This window comes from Pseudophryne corroboree, chromosome 2 (assembly GCF_028390025.1).
Source record: "Pseudophryne corroboree isolate aPseCor3 chromosome 2, aPseCor3.hap2, whole genome shotgun sequence".
Taxonomy (NCBI): domain Eukaryota; kingdom Metazoa; phylum Chordata; class Amphibia; order Anura; family Myobatrachidae; genus Pseudophryne; species Pseudophryne corroboree.
This window is the reverse complement of record NC_086445.1, coordinates 1,013,591,503-1,013,616,594: the sequence shown is the minus strand read 5'-3', so window position 1 is coordinate 1,013,616,594 and position 25,092 is coordinate 1,013,591,503. Positions and strand designations below refer to the sequence as shown.

At 44.0% G+C, this 25,092-nt stretch overlaps 1 protein-coding gene across 50 annotated transcripts in view; it reads right to left on the bottom strand.

The window, feature by feature from the left end:
* Positions 1–25,092, bottom strand: part of LOC135050271 (uncharacterized) — a 466,297-nt gene that overhangs the window by 109,030 nt on the left and 332,175 nt on the right. Inside the window, exons 49-53 of one of the 50 annotated variants that reach the window (XM_063956657.1) lie at positions 22,782–22,934; positions 15,216–15,359; positions 13,389–13,589; positions 11,550–11,693; positions 10,703–10,971 (exon numbers count right to left, since the gene is read on the bottom strand). The exons of 48 other annotated variants lie outside the window; for them this stretch is intronic. In XM_063956657.1, coding sequence (XP_063812727.1) covers positions 11,560–11,693; positions 13,389–13,589; positions 15,216–15,359; positions 22,782–22,934 — 632 coding nt within the window. In that variant the 3' untranslated portion in view covers positions 10,703–10,971; positions 11,550–11,559. Of the gene's footprint in view, positions 1–10,702; positions 10,972–11,549; positions 11,694–13,388; positions 13,590–15,215; positions 15,360–22,781; positions 22,935–25,092 lie in introns of those variants that run through there. One more of the 50 variants, XM_063956661.1, reaches the window with a different exon arrangement.

The window sequence follows — 25,092 nt, the reverse complement described above, 5'->3', positions numbered from 1 at the left end:
TGTAATCCCTGCAGCATGCAGGGGATTATTATTATCCTTTATTTATATGGCGCCACAAGGGTTCCACAGCGCCCAATTACAGAGTACATAAACAAATAATCAGACAGGAAAACAGCAACTTACAGTTGACGACAATATAGGACAAGTACAGGGTAAATAAACATAGCTACATCAGCAGATGACACTGGAATAAGTATCAGGTGGCAGAAGACTGCTGGATTTGGTGCAGCTGAAGATTATTAAAGTAAGAAAGGATAAGCACATGAGGGAAGAGGGCCCTGCTCGTGAGAGCTTACATTCTAAAGGGGAGGGGTAGACAGACAGGTGTGAGACAGATGGGGTACATAGAGAGCGTGGAACAGAGGTTTAGGATGAGATTTGGCTGGGTTTAGTGAAGAAGTGGGTCTTGAGAGCCCGTTTGAAGTTTTGTGGAGAGTCTGAGGGGGAGAGGTAGGGAATTCCAGAGAAGTGGTGCAGCACATGAAAAATCTTGGAGGTGGGAGGAAGTAATCCATAGGCAGGAGAGTCAGCGAGCATTAGCAGAGCGAAGAGGACGTGTGGGAGTGTAAAGGGAGATAAGGTCAGAGATGTAGATGGGAGAGGAGTGGGTGAGGGCTTTGTAAGCGAGTGTGAGAAGCTTGAAATGGATTCTGAAAGGGAAGGGGAGCCAGTGAAGGTCTAGTAAGAGAGGAGAGGTGGACGTAGTGCGTTTGGTGTGAAAAATGAGCCAGGCAGCAGCATTGAGGATAGATTGGAGTGGAGAGAGGTATTTGTCAGGAATGCCAGTCAGGAGGAGATTACAGTAGTCCAGTCTGGAGATGACCAGTGAGTGGATAAGAGTCTTAGTAGCATCCTGGGTCAGAAAGGGTCTGATCCTGGAAATATATTTTAGATGAAAACGGCAGGTTTGTGAGAGGTGCTGAATGTGTGGTTTGAGGGAGAAGTCAAGGATTACTCCAAGACAGTGCACTTGGGGGGGTAGGAGATAGTAGTGCCATCAATAGATAATGAGATTGTAGGAGGTGAGGTTATGCGGGAGGGAGGGAAGATGATCAGCTCGGTCTTAGACATGTTAAGTTTAAGGGTGTGTACACACGGTGAGATTCGGACTTATCCGATTCTCACTGTGCGATGGGGGGCCGGGTCGGCACTTAGCCAGTATCGCAAGCACATAATGAGTGCTTGCGATCCTGGTTCTGTGCGATTTTGGCTAAGTGTCAATCCTGACTATCTCTTCTATAGAGATAGTCAGGATTGACTTGCCTGCACAGCCTATTTTTTCGGCCGGGGCCACGCATCGGATCGGGATCACAAGGTGACTGTCACCTTGTGATCTGCACTATCTTTTCTTCCGATTCTGACTATATAGTCAGAATCAGAAGAAAAGATCTTACCATGTGTACACACCTTAAGAAAGCACTGGGACATCCAGGAAGAGATAGCAGAGAGACAGTTGGAGATACGAGTGAGGAGAGCAGGGAAGAGGTCTGGAGAGGAAAGATAAATTTGAGTGTCATCAGCATAGAGATGATATTGGAAACCAAAAGAACTAATGATCTTACCTAGTGAGGACTCAGAGAGAGAAGAGGACCAAGGACAGAACCTTGGGGTACCCCTACAGTTAGTGGAAGTGAGGGGGAGGTGGAGTCAGGAGAGGAGACAGAGAATGAACGGTCAGAAAGGTAGGACGACAACCAAGAGAGGGCAGTGTCACGCAGACCAATGGAGTGAAGGATTTGCAGTAGGAGAGGATGGTCCACAGTGTCAAAAGCAGCAGAGAGATCAAGTAGAATAAGCAGAGAGTAGTGTCCCTTAGATTTAGCAGCATGGAGGTCATTGCATACTTTTGTAAGGGCAGTTTCAGTGGAGTGGAGAGGACGGAAGCCAGACTGGAATGGGTCAAGCAGTGAGTGTGAGGAAAGGAAGTAAGGTGGTTGTAGACAATACGCTCAAAGAGTTTGGAGGCAAAAGGGAGGAGAGAGATGGGTCGGTAGTTGGAGAGAGTGTTTGGATCAAGGGTAGGTTTTTTAAGAATAGGAGAGATGAGTGCGTGCTTGAAGGCAGAGGGGACAGTGCCTGATATGAGAGAGAGAGAGATTGAGAAGGTGGGAAAGATGGGAACAAGCAGAAGAAGAGAGGTAGCAGAGGAGGCGGGAGGGAATAGAGTCAAGTGGGGAGGTGGTGAGGGGACAGGAACGAATGAGGGCCATGACTTCCTCTCCAGATGCATGGGAGAAAGATAACAGAGTTGGTGCGAGGGATGGGGAGGGTTGGTAAGGGATGGGAGAAAGCTGGTTACCGATTGTCTGGTGTGATGTCCTGACGTATGGAGTTAATTTTGGATGTGAAGTAAGTGGCAAAGTCAAGAGCAGAGTGAGGAAGGGAGACGAGGTGGAGGTGGGCAGAGGAGTGAGTTGAGAGTGGCAAAGAGGTGCCGGGGGTTGGAAGACTGGGAGGAGATGAGGTTCTTGAAGTATGACTGTTTAGAAAGAGAAAGGGCAGCACTGAAGGATGAGAGCATAAGTTTGAAATGGAGGAAGTCTGCCTTAGAGCGGGATGAGACACACTTGACTTATATATGTATACACAATCCTCCCTAATCTATCTTCATAACTGCATAATCCAGTGACTATCTAAAGTGCGCAGCTAGCCAGATGCACGCTTCGCTGTTTGCTTCATCATGCTTGATCCATCCTGTGTACCTGAAAAAATACTTGTAGGGCTTTCTCAAAGTATTATCACAAACATCATCAGTCATTAAATGTATACACGTGTATATATCAGATATTACTGATCATAGAATTAAATGTGTCAGGTCATTAAGGATATGATTGACCAATATAATGATTTCATAGTTATCACGGACCTATTTACAGCATATGATATATGATCACATAGATTGTGAAATTTGCGGAATAGAAAATCATAAGGTGCCGAACATACTAGGGAATCAGGATTATAATGGTGGAAAGCTTTATTTTTGCTGTATACACACTACTGGGTCATGTCAGAAGAAAGATAGGAATAGTGCGTGATCCATAAATAAGCTTATATATAGATAAGAACGGGGTGAGCCTTTATTATTTTCAGGTACAACACAGAGAAATAAAGACAAATAGAAATGATTTCATATGGATCACAAATACTTATGGGCATATAATAATTCTGAGGGAAAGAATGTGACACTAAACAGCACTTTGATAAGAGATTATTCACCGTCAGCAATTATTGCAGCTCTGGAAGAGCCTATGTAATGTAGCAGTGAGACTGGGGGTAATTGTATCTATCACTTGCTACATTTGAAAGAATTGATACTGTTAGGAATTCAATCCTTGAACTGACAGGTGCTGTTTCTCTTGCAGAAGATACAGTTGTATCCGATAGAGATGAGCGCCTGAAATTTTTCGGGTTTTGGGTTCGGTTCCGCGGCCGTGTTTTGGGTTCGAACGCGTTTTGGCAAAACCTCACCGAATTATTTTTGTCGGATTCGGGTGTGTTTTGGATTCGGGTGTTTTTTTCCAAAAACACTAAAAAACAGCTTAAATCATAGAATTTGGGGGTCATTTTGATCCCAAAGTATTATTAACCTCAAAAACCATAATTTACACTCATTTTCAGTCTATTCTGAATACCTCACACCTCACAATATTATTTTTAGTCCTAAAATTTGCACCGAGGTCGCTGTGTGAGTAAGATAAGCGACCCTAGTGGCCGACACAAACACCGGGCCCATCTAGGAGTGGCACTGCAGTGTCACGCAGGATGTCCCTTCCAAAAAACCCTCCCCAAACAGCACATGACGCAAAGAAAAAAAGAGGCGCAATGAGGTAGCTGTGTGAGTAAGATTAGCGACCCTAGTGGCCGACACAAACACCGGGCCCATCTAGGAGTGGCACTGCAGTGTCACGCAGGATGGCCCTTCCAAAAAACCCTCCCCAAACAGCACATGACGCAAAGAAAAAAAGAGGCGCAATGAGGTAGCTGACTGTGTGAGTAAGATTAGCGACCCTAGTGGCCGACACAAACACCGGGCCCATCTAGGAGTGGCACTGCAGTGTCACGCAGGATGTCCCTTCCAAAAAACCCTCCCCAATCAGCACATGATGCAAAGAAAAAGAAAAGAAAAAAGGAGGTGCAAGATGGAATTATCCTTGGGCCCTCCCACCCACCCTTATGTTGTATAAACAAAACAGGACATGCACACTTTAACCAACCCATCATTTCAGTGACAGGGTCTGCCACACGACTGTGACTGATATGACGGGTTGGTTTGGACCCCCCCAAAAAAGAAGCAATTAATCTCTCCTTGCACAAACTGGCTCTACAGAGGCAAGATGTCCACCTCATCTTCACCCTCCGATATATCACCGTGTACATCCCCCTCCTCACAGATTATCAATTCGTCCCCACTGGAATCCACCATCTCAGCTCCCTGTGTACTTTGTGGAGGCAATTGCTGCTGGTCAATGTCTCCGCGGAGGAATTGATTATAATTCATTTTAATGAACATCATCTTCTCCACATTTTCTGGATGTAACCTCGTACGCCGATTGCTGACAAGGTGAGCGGCGGCACTAAACACTCTTTCGGAGTACACACTTGTGGGAGGGCAACTTAGGTAGAATAAAGCCAGTTTGTGCAAGGGCCTCCAAATTGCCTCTTTTTCCTGCCAGTATAAGTACGGACTGTGTGACGTGCCTACTTGGATGCGGTCACTCATATAATCCTCCACCATTCTATCAATGTTGAGAGAATCATATGCAGTGACAGTAGACGACATGTCCGTAATCGTTGTCAGGTCCTTCAGTCCGGACCAGATGTCAGCATCAGCAGTCGCTCCAGACTGCCCTGCATCACCGCCAGCGGGTGGGCTCGGAATTCTGAGCCTTTTCCTCGCACCCCCAGTTGCGGGAGAATGTGAAGGAGGAGATGTTGACAGGTCGCGTTCCGCTTGACTTGACAATTTTGTCACCAGCAGGTCTTTCAACCCCAGCAGACCTGTGTCTGCCGGAAAGAGAGATCCAAGGTAGGCTTTAAATCTAGGATCGAGCACGGTGGCCAAAATGTAGTGCTCTGATTTCAACAGATTGACCACCCGTGAATCCTTGTTAAGCGAATTAAGGGCTGCATCCACAAGTCCCACATGCCTAGCGGAATCGCTCCGTGTTAGCTCCTTCTTCAATGCCTCCAGCTTCTTCTGCAAAAGCCTGATGAGGGGAATGACCTGACTCAGGCTGGCAGTGTCTGAACTGACTTCACGTGTGGCAAGTTCAAAGGGCATCAGAACCTTGCACAACGTTGAAATCATTCTCCACTGCACTTGAGACAGGTGCATTCCATCTCCTATATCGTGCTCAATTGTATAGGCTTGAATGGCCTTTTGCTGCTCCTCCAACCTCTGAAGCATATAGAGGGTTGAATTCCACCTCGTTACCACTTCTTGCTTCAGATGATGGCAGGGCAGGTTCAGTAGTTTTTGGTGGTGCTCCAGTCTTCTGTACGTGGTGCCTGTACGCCGAAAGTGTCCCGCAATTCTTCTGGCCACCGACAGCATCTCTTGCACACCCCTGTCGTTTTTTAAAAAATTCTGCACCACCAAATTCAAGGTATGTGCAAAACATGGGACGTGCTGGAATTTGCCCATATTTAATGCACACACAATATTGCTGGCGTTGTCCGATGCCACAAATCCACAGGAGAGTCCAATTGGGGTAAGCCATTCCGCGATGATCTTCCTCAGTTGCCGTAAGAGGTTTTCAGCTGTGTGCGTATTCTGGAAAGCGGTGATACAAAGCGTAGCCTGCCTAGGAAAGAGTTGGCGTTTGCGAGATGCTGCTACTGGTGCCGCCGCTGCTGTTCTTGCGGCGGGAGTCCATACATCTACCCAGTGGGCTGTCACAGTCATATAGTCCTGACCCTGCCCTGCTCCACATGTCCGTGGTTAAGTGGACATTGGGTACAACTGCATTTTTTAGGACACTGGTGAGTCTTTTTCTGACGTCCGTGTACATTCTCGGTATCGCCTGCCTAGAGAAGTGGAACCTAGATGGTATTTGGTAACGGGGGCACACTGCCTCAATAAATTGTCTAGTTCCCTGTGAACTAACGGCGGATACCGGACGCACGTCTAACACCAACATAGTTGTCAAGGACTCAGTTATCCGCTTTGCAGTAGGATGACTGCTGTGATATTTCATCTTCCTCGCAAAGGACTGTTGAACAGTCAATTGCTTACTGGAAGTAGTACAAGTGGGCTTACGACTTCCCCTCTGGGATGACCATCGACTCCCAGCGGCAACAACAGCAGCGCCAGCAGCAGTAGGCGTTACACGCAAGGATGCATCGGAGGAATCCCAGGCAGGAGAGGACTCGTCAGACTTGCCAGTGACATGGCCTGCAGGACTATTGGCATTCCTGGGGAAGGAGGAAATTGACACTGAGGGAGTTGGTGGGGTGGTTTGCGTGAGCTTGGTTACAAGAGGAAGGGATTTACTGGTCAGTGGACTGCTTCCGCTGTCACCCAAAGTTTTTGAACTTGTCACTGACTTATTATGAATGCGCTGCAGGTGACGTATAAGGGAGGATGTTCCGAGGTGGTTAACGTCCTTACCCCTACTTATTACAGCTTGACAAAGGGAACACACGGCTTGACACCTGTTGTCCGCATTTCTGGTGAAATACCTCCACACCGAAGAGCTGATTTTTTTGGTATTTTCACCTGGCATGTCAACGGCCATATTCCTCCCACGGACAACAGGTGTCTCCCCGGGTGCCTGACTTAAACAAACCACCTCACCATCAGAATCCTTCTGGTCAATTTCCTCCCCAGCGCCAGCAACACCCATATCCTCCTCATCCTGGTGTACTTCAACACTGACATCTTCAATCTGACTATCAGGAACTGGACTGCGGGTGCTCCTTCCAGCACTTGCAGGGGGCATGCAAATAGTGGAAGGCGCATGCTCTTCACGTCCAGTGTTGGGAAGGTCAGGCATCGCAAACGACACAATTGGACTCTCCTTGTGGATTTGGGATTTCAAAGAACGCACAGTTCTTTGCGGTGCTTTTGCCAGCTTGAGTCTTTTCAGTTTTCTAGCGAGAGGCTGAGTGCTTTCATCCTCATGTGAAGCTGAACCACTAGCCATGAACATAGGCCAGGGCCTCAGCCGTTCCTTGCCACTCCGTGTGGTAAATGGCATATTGGCAAGTTTACGCTTCTCCTCCGACAATTTTATTTTAGGTTTTGGAGTCCTTTTTTTTCTGATATTTGGTGTTTTGGATTTGACATGCTCTGTACTATGACATTGGGCATCGGCCTTGGCAGACGACGTTGCTGGCATTTCATCGTCTCGGCCATGACTAGTGGCAGCAGCTTCAGCACGAGGTGGAAGTGGATCTTGATCTTTCCCTAATTTTGGAACCTCAACTTTTTTGTTCTCCATATTTTATAGGCAGAACTAAAAGGCACCTCAGGTAAACAATGGAGATGGATGGATTGGATACTAGTATACAATTATGGACGGACTGCCACGGTTAGGTGGTATAAAAAACCACGGTTAGGTGGTATATATTGTAATACAATTATGGATGGACGGACTGCCTGCCGAGTGCCGACACAGAGGTAGCCACAGCCGTGAACTACCGCACTGTACACTGGTTGATAAAGAGATAGTAGTATACTCGTAACAACTAGTATGACACTATGACGGTATAAAGAATGAAAAAAAAACCACGGTTAGGTGGTATATATTATAATACAATTATGGATGGACGGACTGCCTGCCGACTGCCGACACAGAGGTAGCCACAGCCGTGAACTACCGCACTGTACACTGGTTGATAAAGAGATAGTAGTATACTCGTAACAACTAGTATGACTGACTATGACGGTATAAAGAATGAAAAAAAAACCACGGTTAGGTGGTATATATTATAATACAATTATGGATGGACGGACTGCCTGCCGACTGCCGACACAGAGGTAGCCACAGCCGTGAACTACCGCACTGTACACTGGTTGATAAAGAGATAGTAGTATACTCGTAACAACTAGTATGACACTATGACGGTATAAAGAATGAAAAAAAAACCACGGTTAGGTGGTATATATTATAATACAATTATGGATGGACGGACTGCCTGCCGACTGCCGACACAGAGGTAGCCACAGCCGTGAACTACCGCACTGTACACTGGTTGATAAAGAGATAGTAGTATACTCGTAACAACTAGTATGACTATGACGACGGTATAAAGAAAGAAAAAAAAATACCACGGTTAGGTGGTATATAATTATACAATTATGGATGGACGGACTGCCTGCCGAGTGCCGACTGCCGACACAGAGGTAGCCACAGCCGTGAACTACCGCACTGTACTGTGTCTGCTGCTAATATAGACTGGTTGATAAAGAGATAGTATACAACAATATACTACTATACTGGTGGTCAGGCACTGGTCACCACTAGTCACACTGGCAGTGGCACTCCTGCAGCAAAAGTGTGCACTGTTTAATTTTAAATTAATATAATATTATGTACTCCTGGCTCCTGCTATAACAACCTGCAGTGCTCCCCAGTCTCCCCCACAATTATTATAAGCTTTTATACATTGATGTGCAGCACACTGGGCTGAGCTGAGTGCACACAGACCGAGTCACACTGTGTGACTGCTGTGTATCGTTTTTTTCAGGCAGAGAACGGATATAGCAGAGAACGGATATATTAAATAAAAGTTAACTTAACAACAACTGCACTGGTCACTGTGGTAAACTCTGTCTGCACAATCTCTCTCTCTCTCTCTTCTAATCTATTCTAATGGAGAGGACGCCAGCCACGTCCTCTCCCTATCAATCTCAATGCACGTGTGAAAATGGCGGCGACGCGCGGCTCCTTATATAGAATCCGAGTCTCGCGAGAATCCGACAGCGTCATGACGACGTTCGGGCGCGCTCGGGTTAACCGAGCAAGGCGGGAAGATCCGAGTCGCTCGGACCCGTGAAAAAAAAAGTGAAGTTCGTGCGGGTTCGGATTCAAAGAAACCGAACCCGCTCATCACTAGTATCCGAGTGTTTAAAGGTTTCTCTCTCAGTGGTTACACCACCACTCATGAAGCTCAGGAGTACACATTTGTGATCAGAGCTTATAACATAACCTGGACACTAATTGTGAGCCCTAGTGGAATAGAACAACAACATACACATTATTTGTTTGATCCATTTATTATTATAAATACTGCACACAGCAAGTGATATTAATTGGGGTAACAATACTGTTCAGAACGACATCTTGAATCCTGCTTCTTCTAATGGTGTTATATTTTAATCCTGGGAGGGATTAAAAATAAGAATTTAGGAATTCCACTAAGGGTAGAAGATAATGAAAGTGTGAATGAGAGTCACAAATATTGGATGTGTTTATATGAGTCACACACTTCTAGTACACTCTTGACTACATATAAACAACATTATACAAGGCAATCCAGTGACATCTTGTGCGCAGCTTCTTATTTTAAACACCATTTCTTTCTTATGTACACTATTCTATATTAAAATTCGCTGGTTTTAGTACATTATAATAAAAGTTATATTTTAATACATAATTGTGTGCACCACTATAGGGCAATCTGAACCTCTCTTTCTTTTGTAGATCTAAACCAGACCATCCATATGTAGCTACTGGCCATGCAGGCACACATTCTGGCCCCGCTGGACAATGTCTAGAATTTATTAGTCATTTTGATAAATTTCATTATGAATTTGTTTTTTGTTGTTTCAAAAAGTAAACTTTCAAAATGTAGCTACAGTATTGTGTGGTGTTTAAAAATAAACTTAAGTGTCTTTTCTATGTCATCTAGTCTCTGTTTTGACTATGTGTCTATTTATATTTTTACTACATTTCATGTGTGTCTTTCCTTATTTATTTTTGGGGGTTAACATCACCATTTTTAAATACTAAATATTTTTGAGATCGTATTTTAACAAATAGTATTGTGTATTGCGCAAATAGGACACCAAACATTGAGGAGATAGTTGTTGCCTTAATTGCCAAATGATATTGAACAATTCAGTTGTCAAACTCTTCAATTTGCAGTGTTTGATCACTTAATTGTTCAACATTTTGAATCCTTAGGGTGAATGGTTAAATAAAAAATACAGACAAATGAAAAAAAAAAATAACTAACATTATGCAATTGTTGCAAACTTGTAAATGCAGTGCACATGTACGACAAGATCCGTGATGCATGTGGATCAATTCTCAACTATGCAAATGCATTGCTCCTGTACAATGTTAAATATTAAGCACCTCTTTTGTGCACTGCTGCACATTTGTACGTAATAGGAGTGTTTTTCCTTTGTTCACACACCTGCATACACTGCATGCGAATGCCTAGAACAGTGATCAGGAGTGAATTAGGCCCTTTGTTTCCTATTCATTTGACTGTTATAGGATCACACGTGCTCAATGTAGTGATTACAACTAAAATGTCTTGTGGCACCTGAGTCACTATACCAGCAATTCTTTAATTGTGCCTATACAATGCTTTGTGTCATTTGTCAGTTGTTTGCTTAAGCTTTATTAAAATAAATATTAAGGTCAGAGGGAGAGGGTGTCCAGGAGGTTAATTAGTAAGCAGTAAGTTAGAGTCTTGCAGAAGTCAGATGTGTTTATGGTATGGAATAAATCACACAGAGCCAGAAGAGTGCATTAAGGACTTGTTTATATATTTGATTATACAAATGTGATGTGGGGTGAAGTATGTTGGGAATCGATGTATTGAAAGAAAATCCACATATACAGTACGACTACAAAACATGGATATTACCTATAATGCTGTAACACTTACAGAAATGATCACAATTTTTATGCTAAACCTAAATCACATTTACAGATCAGAAAAAAAGCACACAGAACCAGGATGCTGTCTGTACGGAGACTCCGGTGATTGTTACGAGCCGGTTATACTGCGCATCTGTAAGAAAAACACATTATCGCAACCTAGAGACAGGCTTTACCCTCAGAAATTACACTGTCTAAGATGTGTAGAACTACAGAGCTACAGTGAACTCGCACTGGGCCGAGTACAGGAGGGAGGGGGGCGTAGACAAATCTGTGAAGTATGACTTTGCTATATTGTAAATATACAATAGGAAACATGTCTGTGTAATGTTATACATACAGTAGTCAGGTAAATGCAGCCCCCTTTTCCAAGGCTTTATCTAAACTGTATGTAGCACTGCATGAAAAATTTAGCACAAAGTTTGGCTGCGCACACCACAGTATTTTCTAGCAGACCATCATTGCTAGTTTCCTAACGCACCTCTATGGGGTATAAGGGATAGTGAATGATGTTACAGCCATGTAGTGCCTTCACATTAATGTTGCACTTCGCATTGTTGATTGACTCCACCAGTACGCCCAATCATATGAATTATATAAGATGATATACAATTCTATTTTTAATACAACTCTATTATAATACACAAGAACTCAAACTATTAGTTTAAACAGATTGTGACTGTCTAATGGGTGACACATTATGTGCATTACCGTTAGTATTTTATTTATATCCATAGAAGCACCAGATGGTCTCAGGAATACTGGAGTCAAAACAGCAGCCTCTAGACAGACAGTCCTTGGAGCTGATGTTGGGATATCCGCAGTCTTTCCTCAGCTTGGGGCTCACAGAGCATCCTGCACACAATAGGAAACATAGCAATGTCATCAGAGGGTACAGCACTACACACAGATGGTCGGAACCCTCCCTACCCAATAACACTGCCCCCCCGTGCTGAACCACTTCTAGCCAAAGGACAGACAGTGACAATTTGCTACCTTGCGTCTCAGACACCGATGTTCCGCTGAGCAGAGCAAAAGAATTCTATAAAAGTTCAGGGTAGAGGTATATGTGTTACTGTGAGCATGAGTGGAGGTGCGTATGAGTGTGATGTGTGTTCTTTCCTGTGCACATAAATGTATTAAAAACTGTGATAAATGTTCACATTCCCCCATGAACAATTACAAGAACAGCTTTATGAAATATCTGCAATGTTTTTTCAACTTTATTGGCAGCAAGTCAGTTTGAACAAAACTTATCTACACACTTATTGGCAGATTCTGAGTCAAACAATTCAGGCTGCATTGAGTCTTTGGACTACAGATGGAGATCTGCATATACTGTATTTTCAGAGTCACCCTCATCTATGTGACCGCACCGGCCTCTATACATCCACGTGTGACAGTAGGGCCAGCAGTATTACCAGCCCTATTCTTGGTGCAAGTAACCAGTGTGAAGTCACCAGGATCTCAGTATACGCTTAGCCCTGGAAATATGACAACCCCATCTCCCCAACCATAGCGCACTTATCCCCATGTGTGAGGGCCCCTGTACCCGACCAGAGTCACTCATTTAGTCGATGCTGCTCAGTCATGTATGACTGGGAAGCAGAGGTGCATTTGCTCAGACAAATGTATGCAGTACAAAATATTGCAGATGTGGCCACTTGTACTATATACTGGGAGTTTTGGGGGTAAAAACCATTTATCAGGAACACTTGAATTAAAGCAGCAGCCTCTGGAATAGCATTCCTTGGTGCTTATCCTGGGAAATCCACAATATTCACGCTCTTTGCTTCAACCAGATAAAAAAAAAAAAAGCAGTGTAGTGTGGATATCAAAGCACACAACACCAGGACAATAGGAAATATCACAATGCATGACAAGAAAGTTGGGAGCTCTACTGCAAGTACTCTAACCCTTGACAGTGCCAAATACATCATTGAAATCATGTCCCAGATTTATAGAAATCATTGTGTTTCCAGAGATTTCCCCCTGGAAAGTAACATCAGCTGGTTACTATGCATGAGTGGGCGGTGCTTGCTCTCTGTATGCCCGCCAATGTGTGACACCATAAAAATCTGGTCATGTATCCACTATGTTTCCTAAACACTGGAAAATGGTGAAAAATTGTCAGACAAGTTGGTTAAACCAAATATTTAACTTTAGTGCCTTCCTGACGCTGCCGGGTTCTAAGAACCACCACAACCAGTTCTAAGAAATGAAGCCTGTCACGCTGAATGAAAACAAGGATCCAACAGCATAAAACTAATCCACACAGGAAAAGACTCACTTAAGAAAAACACCGACCCCTAACGGTGACCGGTGAACAGTCATTCCTGAAATAATGAAGACTAACACTAACAGATGCCTAACTGCACCACCACCTATTGACCAAACAAATTTCAACACAGCAACATTTTTCTTCCTGGCCTTGTCTATGGCACTAAAATCACATGAACCCCTCCAGACAAACCTAGGTATAATGTCTGACCACACCAGATGAATCAGATGAGGAACTAACCGAAGATGCATCAGAAATTTCATGCTCACCAGATCCTGAAGGGCCGGCAGTTCCAGATGCGTCGGGCAACTGTGCAGTTGCCAGAATGGAATCCACCCCTTCCACCGGAACGGTCTCCATGTCTTCTTGTCTTGAACCTTCGCTTGTTGTAGGAGGAGGCACTGGAGATGAGTCACTGGCGCTAGCTTCAGAAACAGGTATTACATTACTGACCACTCCAGCATGCCCACCTAGAGGAAATGGGAGTAGGCCACAGAGTTGCTTCAACTGAAACCACCCCAGGTGAATTTGGAACCTGTATTTAAAGGTGTTTGGGGAAACCACTAGTGGGTTTACAGCTAGAGAAGGCTTACACATTTTATCTTATTGGTTGGTAAATATTGAGAGATTCATCTCATTATCGCTAGAGACCTGTCCATAGTTTTCCAGACTGGAAGTTGGAACCAGACCAGGTGATGCTAAATGACCACACACCACACTGACTAGAGGGGGGTAAGTGGTCATAGGCCCACCCTTACTGAAGTTCAGAAACCACGGCCCAAGTGGCCCATATCTGTGCTGCCAAGGGTACCCATAGGGCCCTGTCTGTTGTGCTGGGGAATTAAACTGCTGCCAATATGGCATCTGTCCAAAACTACATGCTTGCAAAGTATTAGGTGGGAGTGAGCCCACCATCCCCAAGATACAAGGAGTGGCAAAAATTCTGAGCGATCCAAGAGAACTATACAGATTGCACTACTTGCGGGGTGGAAACTATGGAAGGCAACCCCTGGGTGACAACTGGAGGCAACAGCATCTGTAAATATTTATGGCCTGTGCTGCTCGCTGTTGCAAAAGCCTGCAAGCCTAGCAACTTCGGTGCAAAACTCCAACTAGACATGGCCCTAAAAGCAAAGGCAGCAGACTGCTCTGGCAGAGAAACATTAGCTAACATGGCATCCAGAGCAGGAATTGGCTGCAATGTATTGATATGTCCAGCAGGTGGCGGGATAATCACATCTAACACAGAAACAGCAGCTTGCTGTGCACTATTTGCAGGCAAGACAGCAGGTCTGGAGCATGGAGGGAGGGTGAAAATGCGGTGAGAGAAAGAATGGGAAAAGCAGTATGAAAAATAAAAAAGGAAAAAGGAATAAATGGAAGGTGATTAAAAAAAAATAGAATGAATGAGGTATAGAGCAGAAAAGAGGACAGCTAGAAGAAAGTATGTGAGCAAGAGCTATGCAAGGTAAATAAGGAGAGATACTGGCAAGGTAAATCAGGAGAGATACTGTAGTACTCAGCCTTCCAAAACGAAGGAGAGGAATATTAATATTCAAATTCCATGTATATAACCTAACAAAACCGCCCCTAAACTCCCTGAAAGGCTAAACCTAGCTTACCACAAAAACAAACAAAACTTGATATTCCTAGCAAGCAACTAACCTAAACTTAACCCATCACAAAAATATAAAACTTAGTTTTGTGCCTATGCAGCCCTCCCATAATCTACTTGTATGTAATTAGAATTGTCTGTTCTGAAGATGTTCAGTGAAGTATAGTTCATGGAGCGTACATGGCCTAGTGCTTACTTATCACAGGGCAATTTAGCTCCTTTGGTCAACTGAACATTTGGGTTCATCTATGTTAAAATCAAAGTATAATTTATTTCTTTTTTTAGGAACAGTTAAAAACAGGAAATATCCAATTAAACAATGGAATATTCTTATGTACTGCCTGGCCATGGCTAAGAATAAGGAATACACAAGCAAAACTCTTACAGCTACTGTATGGGCCTAATTCATGTATGTGCACCTTCAAATCTGTAATCCATCGCACTACATGCTCCCACTCTACCACTGCACTCTATACTCTACCTGTGCTTTTGGGGTAAAAACACCATTCAACCCCGGGAACACTTGAATTAAAGCAGCAGCCTCTGGAATAGCATTCCTTATCACTTATCCCAGGATAACCGCAATCTTCACGCTCTGTGATGTCCACACTGCATTGCTGTTTATCTGGATGGAGCAGAGCACACAACATCAGGACAAAAATAAATATTACAATGCATGACAAAGTTAGGACTCTACAAGTACTCCAAGCCTTGACAGTGCCAAATACATAATTGCCAACATGTCCCAGATACACATATCATTGTTACCCGAGATTGCCCCCTGGAAATTCACAGCAGTTGGCAACTATGTATGAGTAGGCGGTGCTTGCTCTCTATACGCCCGCCCTTTGGTTTGACCTCATTAGAGAGCCTTACAGTTAAACTGGGCATACACTATACAATTATCTGGCAGACCATTTGTCCAATTTGTCTGGTTGGAATGAAAATCTGGTCATGTATCAATTATTTTTCCTAAACACTGGAAAATGGTGAAAAATTGTCAGACGAGTTGGTTAAAACAAATATTCAACCAAATTTGTTTGAAAAACTATTTGTCCATTTTCTGGTGTTTGGGATTAAATGGTTGCTTGTGATTTGCTCTCATACATTACCAGATTACCATTCCAACCAGCCAGATTGGACAGATGGTTTGCCAGATAATTTAATAGTGTATACCTAGCTTTACTGATTGATCTATGTACCTGGAAGGCTTTATTACTAGTGCTCCTCATGACTGAAGGCTATCACTTATTTATTGTATACTGCTACTTAGAGGTGTGAGTGTCATGTAGTATTATGAGACAATAATGTATATCACATACTGTACTGTGTAATGCTAGTCATTCCCTTTAAACAGATCTAAACATTCTTAAAAAATTAGAGATGTGAGGGTTCAAATTTACTTGGTTCTTAATGGGAGTTCAGATTTCCTGATTTTTCTTATTGACCATCCTAAACACATGACATCTGAGAGCCAATAAGATGCCATTTTTAGAGCCAGGCAAATTCAGGTAAATCCAAACACGCACATCTCTACTAAAAATAGTGCTCAAATCTGCTCCCAAATTTGTATTAACCTGATGCATAATCATCTATATGTAAAAGTATGTGATTTTATTAACAAGTCTATTTATTGTGATTGTACCTTAACACTTTAAGATAGTTTATCAACTAATGACGACACAGACACAACTGCATTGGATTTAAAAGGTCATTAATATTATTTGGAAGGACCCTATTCATAAAGCGATGGCAAGGAAGGGGCTACCTTAATCAGCTCCAGTCAATTGGATCTTCTAAAAGGGCAGCGACTTAAACACTCCATCTATAAATAAGCATAACCTGTGTCAAGAGGGTCTCACCACCATTTACTATGGCACAGTGCGAACACCCGCTGTGAATGCCCATAGTCCCACGGCAAGAACAGGACACCTGCCATCCCTCAAAAGGGTAAGTGCCCCACCATGACCACTTATACCACACCTAACCGCTGGCCAGTAGCGCCTTCCTGCCACCACCAGGTTCTAAGAACCGCCACATCTGGTTCTAAGAAACGCAGCCTGCCACCTGAATGAAAAGGATCCAATCGCATAAAACTAATTCTAACAGGAAAAGACTCCCTTAAGAAAAACACCGACCCCTAAACAGTCATTCCTGAAATAATGAGGACTGTAGCACCAACGGATGCCTAACCACTACACCAACTATGGACAATACAAATTTCAACACCGCAAAATATCTTCTTCCTGGTCTTTTCTATGGAAGCAAAACCACATGAACCACTCCAGACAAACCTACGTATAATGTCTGACAACACCAGATGAACCCCTGGCCAATGAAGATGAACTCTTCCCAATTCTGCCTTGACCTTCAGTATAAGATCAATGTCCTTTACTTTGCCAACATTACCACCAAGGTGTATGATCAACACATCAGGACGCCCCCAATGCTGCTCTCGCTGAAAAAGTAAATCTAATAAGTGGTCAGGCTTCAAGACCTCAAACCCCTAACCATCTAACTCCCCAACCACCAAACTCAGACGCTCTTCTAGCAAGGGAATGACATTCATCCTAAAACACATAAGAATTGCCCACCACCCAAATCTGTTCAGGAGAATCGGTTGGTGCTGTAAAAGAAAGCATAACCTAGCTGTCAGACACCCCACCCACAATTTTGTGAACCAAAGTTAAAAGAAAATAGAACTGTTAGAAACAACCCAAGTGAAGGAGAAAATATAAACAACCTCCCGTGTACCTTAAGGTTCAGCCAATTGTAATTAGGCCCCCTCAGAGGAAAAATTAAAAATCCCTTCATACCAATTCTGGAATGCAATTCTGGTGAGTAAACAACATTTTTGGGTTGGTGCAAAATTAAACTTTATCTAACCTGATAAATGACCTACAAGCCACAGCCTTCCATCAACCTATTTTTTGGATGACTGAAGTTGGAAGACCACTAGCCGCTGCACAAGTAGCCGCCCCAATGTGGAAAGAGTGTCCCGTACTTCTCCACCTGGAGCCCTAATTTACGTAAACAAATTGAAAACACTGCAGGAAAATGAAACCTAGTAAGAGGCAAGGAATACCTGTGTAGCAGGAATTGGGCACCATCTGAAGGCCTTAAGGGCAAATTGATGCTTGCCAGCCTAACCGGACACAACTCGGCCGCTGCCTGAGCTGTTGAGACCCAACGTCTGGCCAAACTAATCGGTCTTGGACCAGGGTATCTTGTTTTTAAACAGGAGCTAATAATGTGCAAGGTCTTTGAACAGAAGAACTCTATCCTCCAACTGTTTATTGACCGCCACTAATTCACTAACTCTAAACCAAACCAAAAAAATACAAAAGAAAAAGCTGATCAGAACAGGGACGCCTTAAATTTAGTATCAGTTACTGCAGTGAGAATGGCTAACAAATTGCACAACTGCATGTCAATGGGCCTATGCGAATCAGCTGGCACGGGCTTTTCCTTAGCCCAGCACCTAAGGGCTTTGGACAAAATAAACGACTTGGTGGGGTCAGTCTCACTCAGCAACCTTGTGTGGAATCAAATATCCAAAGCCACACTCATTGCTGCCTTGTATCTACCCTTCTTGTAATTGTCCCAAATGAATGCTATCAAACTATTCTCCTTCCATTTACCTCCAAACCTAGCTTAAAACGCTTCCCATGTCTGCCATGCTGCTGAATATGTCCAAAGGGTTGCAGGTGCCATAGATTCCCATGCCAAGTCTGCTATGCCTGATTGATAATCTGCCAGACTTAATGCGGACAAGTCAATCCCAGGGTCTCTGCCTCTAGAGCCAACTCGTGACAACTGTGAAAGTTGAAATGTGACACTGCATCAGCAATGCCATTGTCATCCCCGGGCACATGCCTAGCAGTGAATATTAAAGCGCAGGCATTTTGTAAACCAGGAACCTCAGCAGCCACCAAGCCTGTGGGGAAGAAGAGGAGCATTGGTGGTTAACCTCTTGACCTACTCCAAATTTGTCGCACCAGAAAATGATCGAGAGGTGAACAATTTAGCAGCCCACAACTCCATTGCTATAATTATTGGAAACAACTCCAACAAAAGGAGAAGACATGCTGCTAAAGGAGAGGAAGAGACACTGCTGCTGATGCGGATGAACTGGAAGTGACAGGTGCATGTACACACGGAGGGTGCCGGGAGCCTGCTGCAGGGGCACATCTGCTTGGAGGAAGGACCAAGAAGGTATTGCAGGATACAGGGGCTGTACAAAGTTTCTGGGTACATGTGCAGGACAGAAGGACAGGAGTTGGGCGTATGTGCTGGATGAAGGCAGCAGTGACCAGTGAGCGAATGCTGTGGTAGGAGGTCCAGATACTCATGGGACTCCAGCAGGCAGTCCAGACAGATCCAGACTCCACCTGGACACGCGAGTATCATTACTGTGTTGACCGTTTAGGATTGATATATTACACATTGCATTACTAATTACTGAACTGTTGGTTTCTCTTCACTGCTAGGTTCTTAATTATGCTAAAGGATAACTACCTGTCACAAATAGTCAAGGAACCAACCAGATTAGGGACTATACTAGACATGGTACTAACAATGGAGATAATAGCGACCACCACATTAGGCGAGGCCTTGGGTAATAGTGATCATATGATCACATTCTACATTAGCATTCACAAGCAGCACTCTAAGGGTACAACCAAGACTCAACTTTAAAAATATTTTTTATTTTAAATGTGCTTAAACACGCAATAAAGAATAGATTGGGGAACTTTGTTATATGGAAAAAACATGGCTGAAATGTGGGATGTTTTTAAAAATGATGCTTGTCAAATACACCCATAAGTTCATCCCCTTGGGCAGTAAAAATAACAGTACTAAAGCCAAACCAATGTGGTTAAACAAAAAGTTAAGGAAGAAATGAATAAAAATGCAAGCATTCAAAGCTTTCAAATCAGATGAGAAGGCAGAGTCATTCCAGTACTACAAGGAATGTAACAAATTACAAAAAGGAAATCAGAGCAGCTAAAATAGAAAATGAAAAGGAAAATTGCTAATGAGCAACTAATCCTAAAAAGTTCTATAAGTACATAAACAGTAAGAGGCTAAAGAGAATATAGGGCCATTAAAAAGCGAACTGGGATTCCTGAGAAATGACAAAGAAAAAGCTGAAATATTGAACACATTGTTCTTGTCAGAGAGGACCAGATTTTAGGATTAGTGAGTAACAATAGTATTGATGAAGGCCCAATACCTATCTGAGGAAGTAGTCTGAAAGACAAAAATAAAAGACTAATAAATCCCTTGGTCCAGATGGCCTACATCCTAGGCTTCTGACGGAGCTAAATGCTGAAATAGCAAGGCCTCTGTATCGGATTTTCACCAAGTCACTTAGATCAGGCATGGTACCAAAAGACTGGCATATAGCGGATGTAGTCCCAATATTTAAAAAGGGTATTAAACTTCATCCTGGTAACTATAGACTGGTTAGTCTGACATCAATAGTGGGGAAACTATTGGAGAGTATACTAAGGAACAGCATACAGGACTACTTGGAGAACACCCATGCTATTAATAAGAACCAGCTTGGTTTTGTGAGAAATAGGTCATGCCAAACTAATTTGATTAGCTTCTATGAGATAGTAAGCAACAATCTCAACCAGGGTAAAGCAGTTGTGGTTTATCTAGATTTTGCAACAGCTTTTGACAATACCTCACAAGAGGCAGATTTTAAATTAAGGGAGCTCTGTATAGGAGACACTATTTGTACATGGATGAATAATTGGCTTGATAACATGGAACAGAGTGGTGATTAATGGGTGTTTTTCACCTGGGCTAAAGTAATTAGTGGAATACTGCAGGGTTCTGTGCGTGGGCCACTATTGTTTAATATATTTATTAATGATTAGTAGGACTAGAAAGCACAATGTAAATTTTTGCAGATAATTAAATATGTAGGGAAATAAAGTCAGATGTGGATGAGGAGTATTTTCAGTGCAATTTATTTAAACTGGAAGTTTGGGCAATATAATAGAGTATGAGGTTTAATGTGGAAAAATGTAAAGTTATGCACTTTGGGAATAAGAATAAACATGTAACCTACCAATTAAATTGGAAAATGGGGGGATACTACATTAGGAAAGGATTTGGGGGTGCTCATTTATAATAGATGTAGCAGCAACACACAATGTCAAAGTACAGCAACAAAGGCAAATAAGGTGTTAGCATGCATTAAAAGGAATGGAGACCAGGGATGAATATAATCCTGCCACTGTACAAATCATTGTTACAGCCGCATCTTGAGCACTGTGTTCAGGTCATCCTTAATCTCCCATAACAGGAGACTGGTGTGATGCGGCCTGGCCACTCCCACCGTGGCCCTCTCCAGTTTGCGGCAAAAACCCCTCCCCATCGGGATGACCCGACATGCAAAGTTCAAGGAGCCCAAGAAGGATTGGCCCTAAATCAGCCTGACTCGACTTTACTCAAACATTAATCCATTTGACCTAAAAGCTTCTGAACATAGTCTGTGGGAATGTGGCAGCAACCCGCTGCTGTATCCAGCTTAAGCCCTAGATAAGAAAGGAAATACGTAGGGCCCTCCATCTTATCTTGATTAACCAGAACACCTAAAACCTGAAACAGTGCACCCACTGAGGACAGTAAATCCTGGCAAATGTTACCATCTCTTGGATCTATAAAAAAGAAAAAAAATTGTCCAAATACTGGGCGATGCCTGCATGTCCGGTGCCAGCATGGATACACCAATGTAAGAAAGTGCTGAACTTCTCATAATAGGCACAAGAGAGAGAACAGCCCATGGGCGAACATTTGTCAATGTAGAAACCCCCATCTAACTGAAAACCCATGATCTTAAAAAGAATCAGGGTGAAGAGGGAGGAGGCGAAAGCTGACTCAACATCCAACTTTACCAAAAGAGCCCCCAAACCAAAACCCCATATCAACTCCAGGGGCTTGTCAAACTGGTAACAGACCCTACAAAATTCAATCAGGATTTTTTTAACGGAGCCCCTGTGTGGGTAAGACAGAAGCTGGAGTAAATGGAATTTGCCTGGGACTTTTAGGCACCACCCCCAAAGGAGATATGGACAAGCCAGGCAACAGTTTACATGTAAAAGGGCCACTCATGCAACCCAATTTTACTCCTTTCATACCACATGGGGTAATTCCCTTGCCGACCTTAAATTCCAGCATGAAACAACTTGAATTGTGTCAAGAAAGGGCAAATGGAAGCCAAAACTACTTACATTTGGCATCCACCTGATTTGGATAACAGTGCAACCATTTAGCCAGTTCTGACAACTATGGTGGAAGGCAGTTTACTTAGCGCCTCCGCTATGCTCTCCCTACTGTCCCCCAGTTGCAGATTTGCAGTCCTTGGCTGGGTGACCACCGCCGCAGATTCTACAGGAGTGTCGAAAACGACAGTTCACACCCCTGATGCATTTAGAATCCTTAAAAAGCTAAACACTTCCCTTTTGCTGTGGACCCAGTATTTCTTTTCACACCTGGAAAATTCTTGCCATGACCCTTAGGTGGATCTTTCCCCTGGTTGGTCACTTCCAGCCAAACCTATACATCCATCCTTCACATATCCATCCCATCCTACATCCATTTCACAACAATCTTAAGCTCGTCTGGGCTGGTCTCCAAATAGCAAGCAGCAAAAACCAAGAAACCTCTTAACCAATGGTGAAAACTCTGAAAGGCATTTTTACCTACCTCCCCTGCCTTCACCAACATCTTTCTCATTTCATCCATAATGGCACACATCCAATTTTCCTTACCTAATTTTTTCCTTCATCCTCTTCCTTAAACCCCTGGTTACCACAGTGTTAACGCAATTAAACATCCCAGGAAACAATGGCTGCTTCGTGGGAACTGACGCCTTTTTCATCTATTTGACCCAGACAACCTTCTTCGTAACCTCACGCGCACCTAACTTTGCTAACTTTCGCAGGCGCTTGAGGGAATCTGACCCATCGCTGCTAGCAGAAGAATCAGATGAGGAACTAACAAGATGCAGCAGAAACTTCAGGCTCACCAGATCCTGAAGGGCTCGCAGTTACGGATGTATAGGTCAACTGTGCAGTTGCTGGAACCGATTTCACCCCTTCCATCGGAACAGTCTCCATGTCTTGTCTCGAACCTTCGCTTGCAGCAGGAGGCGGCACCAAAGATGAATCACTGGCGCTAGCTTCAGAAACAACAAGTATTAAATGACCAGCCACTCCACCAAGCCCCCTAGAGGAAACAGGAGTAGGCCGCAGAGACTTCCCAGGTGAAGTTGGAACCGGGCCAGGTGATGTTAAATGACCGCATGCCACGCAGACTAAAGGGGGGTGAGAGGTCGTAGGCCCACCCTGACTAAAGTTACGAAACCATAGCCCCAGTGGCCCATACCCACCCTGCAAGGGTACCCATAGGGCCCCGTCTGCTGTGCTGGGGGAAAAAAAACTGCTGCCAATATGGCATCTGGCCAAAATTAGACATTTGCAGAATATTTGGCAGGAATGAGCCCACCATCCCCGAGACCCTAGGGTTGTGGCAAAAATTGAGCAATCACCAAGGACTAGACAAACTGCACTACTTTTAGAGTGGAAACTATGGAAAGCAACCCCTGGGTGACAACTGGAGCCAACAGCATCTGTACATATTGATGGCCTGTGCTGCTCACTGTTGTGAAAGCCTACAATCCTAGCAACCCTGGTGCAAAACTCCCACTCAACATGGCCCTAAAAGATGCAAAGGCTGCTGGCTGCTCTGATAGAGAAACATTAGCAAACATGGCATCCTGAGCAGGAATTGGCAGCAATGTATTGGTATTTTCCAGCAGGTGGCACCATAATCATATCCAACATAGAACTAGCAGCCTGCTGTGCACCATGTACAGCCATGCTGTCCCCTAACATGGCGGGTGCAGGGTAACCAGAAGTGAATCCTCTTATGGGGCCTGATATCATCTTACTGCCGCCCTGGGTGCACTCTGGCCACAGGAGTCCTGCCTGGCTGCTCTGTGGCCTGGAATGCACCCTCTTGTCTGTATGCCCCAGTCGTGGGTCCTGTGATCTCAGCACAGAGGCCTGGGAGCTCAGCGCCTGCACCCCCCACACTACCAGTGCTAAATACGGCCTGGGATGCCTTGTCCCTGGCATGCATGTAACTGACCCCCAGTGCTCGAGGCCTCCGTGGTGCTCCCGCTGACTGCAAGACACACGGAGCCACACGGCAAGCTTAATTCAGCCAGAGCAGGAGGCACTGAGGGAGCAAGCTGGTCCACCTCACCTCATGCATGCTCATTGGCTACAGTGAGTGCTGGGGAATCCCTGAAGTGGCAGCAAACCGCTAAGGTCAGCGGGCGAGCTGCCTCAGCAAGACGCCATGGGGCTGGAGCTAGTCTGCGGGGACAAGACATGATTGAGAGAGGGTGACAATGCGGTAAGTGAAAGAATGGGAAAAAGGGAAAATTAAAAAAAAAAAAAGGGTGGGGGGAGGAAAAGGAATAAATGGAAGGTGATGAAAAAAAGAATAGATGTAATAATGAATGAGGTATAGAGCAGAAAAAAAAGAGGGCAGCTAGTAGTATATGTGAGCAAGAGCTGTGCAAGGTAAAATCAGGACAGGTACAGATACTGTAGTACTCAGCCTTACAAAATGAACAAGAGGAATATTAAATATTCAAATTCCCTATATAAACCCTAGCAAACAAAACCGCCGCTATAATCCCCGATGAGCTAAACCTAGCTCACCATAAAAATAAATATAACTTCATATTCCTAGCAACCAACGGACCTAAGCTTAACCCATCACAAAGATATAGCTCTTAAATAGTTTTGTGCATATGCAGCCCTCCCCTATTCTACTTGCATGTAATTAGAATTGCCGGTGTTGAAGATGTTGTTCAGTGATGTATAGTTCATGGAGCGTACATGGCCTAGTGCTTACTTATCACAGAGCAATTGAGCTCCTTTTTAGATCATTTGGGTTCAGCTGAGTTAAAATAACAGGTGGTCTTCAGTTTGCCTGCTGTCGGGATCCCGGCGCACAGTATACTGGCGCTGGAATCGCGACAGCCTGCATACCAACACTTTCTCTCCCTCTTAGGGGTCCACGACCCTCCTGGAGGGAGAATAGATAGTATGGTGTGCGTAGCGCGCCATCGTGCCCGCAGCGTGTCGAGCACAGCAAGCCCGCAAGGGGCTCATTTGCACTTGACCTACTGTCTGTATGCCGGCAGTTGGGATTCCGGCGCCGGTATGCTGGTCGCCGGCCTCCGGCATACCCTACTACACCCAAAATAAGTAATTTTTTAGAAGTTAAACAGTTTAACAAACTTTGAACAGCTGATAACAGGA